At 36.2% G+C, this 8,276-nt stretch overlaps 3 protein-coding genes and 1 pseudogene across 3 annotated transcripts in view; 1 reads left to right on the top strand and 3 right to left on the bottom strand.

The window, feature by feature from the left end:
- Positions 1-8,276, bottom strand: part of LOC128679641 (uncharacterized) — a 56,898-nt gene that overhangs the window by 26,190 nt on the left and 22,432 nt on the right. The window lies entirely within an intron of this gene.
- LOC128679647 (spastin-like) lies at positions 2,268-3,710 on the top strand (annotated as a pseudogene).
- Positions 3,799-5,191, bottom strand: LOC128679644 (uncharacterized). Its single transcript, XM_053762029.1, has 2 exons — positions 4,914-5,191; positions 3,799-4,748 (listed from the first exon to the last, which is right to left on the bottom strand). The coding sequence occupies exons 1-2, from the start codon at positions 5,187-5,189 to the stop codon at positions 3,927-3,929; spliced, it is 1,098 nt and encodes a 365-aa protein (XP_053618004.1). The 5' UTR covers positions 5,190-5,191; the 3' UTR covers positions 3,799-3,926.
- Positions 5,631-7,776, bottom strand: LOC128679642 (uncharacterized). Its single transcript, XM_053762027.2, has 2 exons — positions 7,395-7,776; positions 5,631-6,582 (listed from the first exon to the last, which is right to left on the bottom strand). The coding sequence occupies exons 1-2, from the start codon at positions 7,679-7,681 to the stop codon at positions 5,706-5,708; spliced, it is 1,164 nt and encodes a 387-aa protein (XP_053618002.1). The 5' UTR covers positions 7,682-7,776; the 3' UTR covers positions 5,631-5,705.

Raw genomic sequence — 8,276 nt, 5'->3', positions numbered from 1 at the left:
TAAAAACAACAGAGTTAGAGTTTTTATCGAGAGTATTGCATGCGGAAAACGGATGAGGTTCTTATCTTAATAAATTATCTATTATTGATATGTAAACTGCAATGGCATGACATTGACATTGTCATTTTAGTATTATTTAGTTTTCTATTGCAATTGAGTGCAATTTATATAAAATATATAGCAACCGAAAACTTAAGTGATAAACTATGTCGCTTTCTAAGCCCACCATGGAGTTCATAACGACAAAAAGGGATCGCGAGAAACTACTATACGACGGCCGTCAGTACCATAAAATTAAAACTTATGTGAACGAAAATGTTTTTTGGAAATGCTACAATAAAACCGGTTGTAAAGGTAATGTGACATTAAGCAATGAAAACCATATAGTTAAAGAGGGCGTGCACGATATTGATTGTTTACCTAATAGTGCAAAATATCTAGTTTTGAAGAAAATGAAAGATTTGAAAACTAAAATAGTAGCTAATGTCGATCCAATACAAAAACAGTTTGAAGAAGTAGTATGCGAACTGGAAGACGATGGCGTGCACTTAGTTGCTGATTTACCAAAATTTGACAATATTAAAAGTATTAGAAGAAATAAGGCATTAGGAGTTTCTAAGCTCCATTTTGAATCACCAACTAAAGTAGAAATACCAAAAAAATATAAAAACTTCCTCCTGGCTGACTATAACGACAATGACACAAACAACAGGATTTTAATATTTTCTTCTTCTGATATAAAAACGTATTTGGACAATTTCGAACATTTCTTTCTGGATGGAACTTTTAAGTCTTGCCCTGAACCTTTCACACAAATATATACCATTCATGGACTACATAAAATAACAAAAAAAATGGTACCTTTATTCTTTGGTTTCATTCATAATAAAACTGAAAATACCTACAAACTTATATTTGAAATGATAAAGTCACAAATTCCAGAATGGAACCCCGTAAAATTGACACTGGATTACGAAATCTCAGCAATGAAAGCGATACGTAAAATTTTTCCGAATGCAGTAATGAAAGGATGTTATTATCATTTTTGTGCCAGTCTTTTTAAAAAGGCGAAACGATTAGGGATTAAATCTACAGTACAAAGACGACATATTGCGAGATGTGCTGGCTTAGCCCGATTGCCATTGAGATATGTAATGGCAGGTTACAAGTATACAATGACCAAATCCCTGAAAACTGAAGCAGTGATAAAGTTCAACAATTACCTAAACCGTTACTGGTTCAGCGATGTAAATTTTATCAAGACTTGGTGCTGCTACGGCGAGGAAATTCGGACCACCAACAATCTAGAAGGCTGGCACGCAAGACTTAATAGAATGGTTGGACGCCAAAAAGCGTCGCTAGCAACAATTCTGAATGTTCTTCTTAAAGAAACAAAAATTTCAATGTCGTTCAAAACAAACAAAAACACATCGAACAAAAATTACCAAGAGATTGACCAAGAAATTGCGGATACTATACATCTTTTAACAAATAAGTCTATCACTGTTGGACATTGTTTAGAAATAATTGCCCCATTTAAATATTAAGTAATAGTTAATTTCACCTAAATTACATTCTGTGTTTGATTTAAGGTTAAAGGAAAAATGTTATTGCTGACTGTAGCTAGTTATAAAAACATAATCATAATTATTCGTTTCTTAACTATTTGTGATTGTCAGTTATGAATGAACACTTCGTATTCTTGTTTAAAAACCAGTTGTGAAAACAATAATAAAAAAGGGTTTTTCTTAACCAGTTAACAAAACTTAGTTATGAAAGTGCACGGAAGGAAATTATTTTCATTTACGTTAACGTTTTATAAAGCTTGCATGACAAGTAAGTAGACCTGGCGGGTTAACTCAGTCATACAGTTAGTAACAAAATCGATAAATAAGAATAATATCCATGATCTAATTTCGTTTCACATTTATACAATTCATGCCTACTTAGTCAAAGTCGTTAAGCCCCGTATTCATGGTAAACATTTGTTTAGCAACAAAGTTGAATCAACGTGTTGCGGAGTTGCTGTCAACATGTTGCTGGCAACACTGCGTGTTGCAGAGTTGACAGCATCATGTTGACAAGCTCTCGCCCGACAAGCGTAAAGCCGCGTTTTCACTAAGGGACATTTGTCCCGCGACTCTGTCGCTCGACATCAATTCTACGTGTCGGGCGACGTCGCGCGCGATATCGCCCGACATCGCAGGGGAAATTTACGTGTCGCCGGACAGGTCGCCATGCGCGACTCCCGTGTCCCGCGACAGTCGCCGGACAGGCTTTGAGTAGTGAGAACGTGTGTCGCTTTGTGTTCTAAAAATGGCAGTAGTGTGGTCCAGTGAGCAAATATTGACCCTTATCGAGTTGTATCAAAATTCGCAAATATTGTGGGACACTTCACATAGTGATTATAAAAACAAAATAAAAAAAAAATGATGCATGGGAATCTATCGCGACTACATTAAATAAACCTAGAAAAGACGTCGAGGGAAAAATACACAACATAAGGTCTCAGTTTCTCAGGGAGAGAAAAAAAATAGCGAGCTCAAAATCTACAGGAAGTGCAAGTGGGGATGTTCACAAAAGTAACTGGTTTGCGTATGATTCGCTGCTTTTCCTAGTAAAAGGGGCGACAAGTTCGGGCAGTATGGACTCTATGAATGCGCAGGTAAGCTCCTCATAATGTGTAAAATGTGTTTATCAGTAGCTTAGTTTAATTTCAAGTTTTCTTTATTTCTATCTGTGGGAATCTGACTGCCATTAAGTAGATGGTCGCCCCACTTCCCGCGGGGTGAGGGACGCTGACAAGATGGCGCGTGTAGAAGTTACGACCGACACGCTATCGGGAATTAAGATTTGATTGTACTCTCGCATTACTGTTACATTCTGATTAAAGTTTTCTTTATAACTTCCGAGTTCCTTATTTTTAATCGAGAGCCATATTATTATTATATGTAAATAATATAAAAAAAATAAGATAAAATAAATATATATATATATTTTACAGTTTACAAATTTGACAGAAAAGAAAGTAAAATTAGGAACAATTCGAGCATATAGTATAATTTTTTTGCGTGATTTAATGTTTGTTTTAGACTGTTTTTTTCCTTTTATAGACATCTGAAAGTTCGGTGGCACACGAAGAAATACCAGCGGCATCGCAAGTATTAACGCAACCACCAGAAGCACCAACGTCGCCGCCACCATTACCAACGCAACCAATGCCGCTTACAAATACTCAAAATAAAAGGAAAAAAGATGATCTGAGTGAGGTATATGAAATAATGAAGAGTGCAAAAGCCAGGATGGATCAACCAAAAGATGAATATCAAATTTACGCCGACTATATAGCTTCAGAGTTAAGAAATATAAAGAATGAACATGCTGTGCTACAGACGAAGTACTTTATTAATAATATCTTATTAGAGGCTAGGATGGGAAAATATAACTATACAGAAAACGCAATGGGATCTAATTCAAGCGATACTCAAAGTTATCAAAGTTATGGATACCGTTCTGCTTCTCAACAGTCATCCTATTCAACAAATTCTGTTAATAATAATATCGTCACTGCTAATGCCTCTCATGTTAATAATGATAATGGAGCATCTGCAGAACCAACTCACATAGAATTTCGACAATTTGAGAATATTCAGGAACTAGTTTCCCACTTTGAATCAGAAACGCAAAACAAAGAATAATTATAATACTTGTAATAATAATAACCTTGATTTTCTGTCACTTTTATAAACATTTATATATAAGAAATAAATATCAAAGGGAAATAAATAAATACTTAAAATTAATGAAATCTTTTATTTATTATTAGTGGTTTTTCAATATGTGCCTAAGGACACTAAGATTCTTATCATTTATTCCTTGGTCATTAAACCTAGACAATAAAAAACTCCATTCAAATTTTTAACAGACTATGCTTGATTTGTTTGCCATGGGACACTTCCTTGAGCACTGGAGAAATATTCAGCAAAGTGGTTTCTTATTACCTGAGCGGGTTGAGGAGGAGGCCTGCCATGAATATTTAAGTTTCTCATATTATTATTTCTCAATTCCCTTCGCCACGAACCTTCCACAACATTATGGGCAGCGTCTTCGAAATCGAATGTGGTATTTAGTGTATAATGCGCGGTTGAAGATGTATTACGTCGCAGGAAATTATGTAGGTACACGCATGCCATTACAACTAATTCAGCGTTTACTGGACGTAATGGGATAGCTTTACGAAATACGCGAAACACTACAGACATAATGCCAAAAACATTTTCAACTATTCTTCTTGCTCTTGAGAGCCTGTAGTTGAAAATCCGCTTTAAGCTTCCCTTTTCATGAATGCCGGGATAGGGCCTCATCATATTTTCCGATAGAGCAAATGCGCTATCTCCCACCAGAACGTATGTTATATTCGGACCACCTTGGGTCAGTGGCTCGGGATCTGGTAAATTCAGTTGCTGTTCATTAAGTGCTTTATAAAATGGAGTTTCCTGGAACACTCCACTGTCAGACGATTTCCCTTTTGCACCACAGTTAACATATACAAAGTTATACTCGGCATCCACAATTGCTAAGAGAACCAAGCTATAATTTTCTTTATAATTATAATAATCACTGCCAGAATTTGGTGGCGCTTCTAGTAACACATGCTTTCCGTCAATCGCTCCGATGCAGTGAGGGAAATTCCATAATATTTCAAAATTACGTGATTTTTCTTTCCATTCATTTACATTGGTTGGAGTCTGAAATTCAAGTATAATATCAATAAATTAACATACATTATAAAATATCGATATAAAATTAAAAATACCACATAAGTATATAGTAACCCTTACCTTACGGTAAACGTTTGTAGTATTATTACCGTAAGTAAGGGTATATGAGATTAAAAAATATTAAATACTTACCTTTACAAAAGAATTTAATGCCTTTATCAATTCTTGGCAAACTTTTGGTATAGTATGACAAATTACTTGTTTTGACACTCTGAAAGTATAGGACAATGAACCATAGCTATCTCCAGTTGCCAAGTATCTCAATGTTACTGCGAGTCTGATGTGAGGGTCGATAGATTTTCGAAACTTTGTATCTTGCTTGACTATGGCCGGCCCAACCATATTTAAAAGTATCTCGAAATCGGTTCTAGACATTCTAGTAAAATTTTCGAAAGATCCGTCGCGCATCCTTAGTACTTGTCCACGTTGACTCGCGGGCACGGTGGCGGGCGCGGTCACGAAATATCAAACATATGACGTGTTTCCGAGTGTTCACGTACAAAACGCACGTGCGGTCTAAGTAGCGAGCAAACTAGCGACTGGCACGCGCGGCGCGCTCGCGGCAATTTCAAACGCGTGAGACGTTTGTGTGTGTTCATGTCAAACTGGCGGCGGCGCGCGCGATTCACTCGCGACGTCAGGTAAGTTCAACCAGTTTGATCTTGTCGCTAGAAACGATAGCACGTAATCATGTCGTTCAATACAGAAGAGTTTATTAGTGCTGTTCAGGCTAGAACTCCTATTTGGCAAAGTAAACACAGTCATCATATGAACAGAAATGTTCTCAATAAGCTATGGAAGGAAATTGCTGGATTGTTTCCTGATATGGAGGGTGAGTAAATGAAATACTTATGTTATTATTTGCAGGTATTTTAAACTTTTTATTTCCTGAAGGCTACTAAAGATACATTATACAAAGGCGACTTACGTGTATATTAAACGATTATTTTCCCAAAAATATTTTGTGAATAGATTCCGAACTTGTTTAGCCCGATTTGATGGATTGTTGTTTCTTCCAGTTCTAGTTTGTCGCCTTTGGTGTCGAGTTGGAGTTGTGAACTCATTATCACAATCGTAACCATCTGTATCAATTACAATATTATGCAATAAGCAAGCGGTTTTTATTATCAGGCGTGCATGTTTAACATCAGTTTCAATAGGTTTTAACAAAACTCGCCATTTATTGCATAAAATTCCAAATGCACACTCCACGGTTTTTCTCGCTCTTGACAATCTATTATTAAAATTTTCTCTCTCTTGATTCAATGTTCTTTGTGGGTATGGACGCATTATATATTCTTTAAGAGGATAAGCTTCATCGGCTACTATAACATATGGAGCTGTAATGTTAGAATTGGGTAATGTTCTTGGTTCCGGAATATTAAATGCACCTCTTTCGAGTAACCGGTTCAGGGACGAGGCATTAAATGTACCGCCGTCGCTTTGCTTTCCTCTACCTCCCACTTCAATAGTTAAAAATCTTTTCCTCGCATCAGCGACAGCTTGCAAAACAATAGAGAAATAATGCTTGTAGTTAAAAAATGCCGATCCTGATTTTTTAGGTCTTTTAATCCTACAATGTTTACCGTCCAAACTGCCAATGCAGTTAGGAAAGTGCCACATCTCCTTAAAATCTGAAGCAATATTCATAAGCTGGTCTTCAGATGGCTGTGGCATGTGGACATTCAATTTTTTTTTCCAAATTGCTTCACAGGTACCATAAACAATCTCAGCAACAGTACTAACACCCATACGAAAGCTATATGCCAAAGATCGAAAGGCCAACCCAGTGGAGAGATATCTGAAACATAATAAAAAAATACAATTATAATGTAAAACTTAAATGTATTTACACTAATCATCAACACTAAACAATATTTCTGATTTTACAGAAAAGGCTTTAAGGAAAAAATGGAAGAACATTCGGGACCAATTTATGAAAGAATTTAAGAAAATTCCAGTTTCTCGTTCTGGTGATGCTGGAACAGATCAAAACACGTCAATGTGGCCATATTTTCAAATGATGCTGTTTATAAAAGATGACATTACCCCAGAAATAAATGAAGGCAATTTAGATGAAACTACTGATGAAAACTGCAATAATAATGATGATGATTATGAGCGGTCCTCAACTCCCCAATCCATAGCTGGTGCATCTTCAAGTACACAATATACGAGCACCAAACGTAAATGTGCACAAGATGTAAGACAGGAATTTATGGAATTGGAGAAGAAAAAGTTGGAATTATTACAAATTAAACTGTCACAAAGCAGCGAAAGACAAGAACAAGATTGCGAAGATCTGTTATTTTTTAAAAGTTTGTTGCCGTACATGAAAGACTTATCTCCTATGCAAAAACTACGTGTTAGAAACAATATAACACAAGTTATTATGGATGAAATGAATAGTGGCATGACTCAGTCCTACCATGGATACAATACATACGATTATAACACAACTAATTATGGAAATTAAACTTTGTATTATTGATAACGATAATGTAAATTACTTAAATAAAATAATAAAGAGGAGTTTGAATTTGAATGACTGCAATATGTACCCCGATAAAAATGATAATTTACTTACTATGAAAATTCTTTTTTTAAACTCACCTTATAGTTACAAATAGTCTTTCTTCGGGCTTTATACTTTTATGAAAATTTGTGTCTACTTTTGAAATATCACTCCTTATTGAATCCAGTATGTAATCAAAACATTTGACACTCATCCTGGTATATCCAAAAAATCTTGAAGGATGTTCTCTCAAATTACCATATAAAGTATGAAATTCACCATACCGTTCTCTTTCTTTATTGATTTCGTGGACACCAATTCTAATTTTTAGCATCTCCCATTTTAGGTATGAATTTTCGGTTAAAAATAAAAGATCGTCGTCCATATTTACGACCTCTGACAATACGTCACACTCGCGCGAACGCCTGGCGGTTAATGTGAACACGAACTCGCAACGTTTCCCGCGCCCGCACCCGCCCCCGCGCCCGCGCGTAGCTACGTGAACAAGCTGTTAGACTGCTTAGTAAACTTGAACTTTCCCTTTGTTGCAAATATTCTCGGACCCACCACCTCTTTTTTTTACGTTTTGCTATGGTCTTCCGAATTATTATGTAAGCTGCACTGAACAACACTACCTCCTCGGGCGACATACTGGTCGCGACTGGCCAATGTGAACAAGTCATATGTCGCGGGACATTGTCCCACAACTTTTGCAGAGACAACTACGTGAATGTCGAGCGATAAGTATCTGCGACATGTCGCCAAGTGAAAACGCGGCTTAAACATCAGTTTAGCGACAATTGTTGACGTGTGTGGACGAGTTTGCAACAGTTTATAAACATGGCAGTAGTGTGGAGCAATGATAAAATAATGCAATTAATAGAATTATTTCAATCAAAACCATTATTATGGGATTGTTCTATAAAAGAATACAAAGATAGAAACAAAAAGAACGATGCATTCGAAGAAATTTCTCAAGT

Source organism: Plodia interpunctella, chromosome 22 (genome assembly GCF_027563975.2).
Source record: "Plodia interpunctella isolate USDA-ARS_2022_Savannah chromosome 22, ilPloInte3.2, whole genome shotgun sequence".
Lineage (NCBI taxonomy): Eukaryota > Metazoa > Arthropoda > Insecta > Lepidoptera > Pyralidae > Plodia > Plodia interpunctella.
This window is presented reverse-complemented; position numbering and strand designations above follow the sequence as displayed.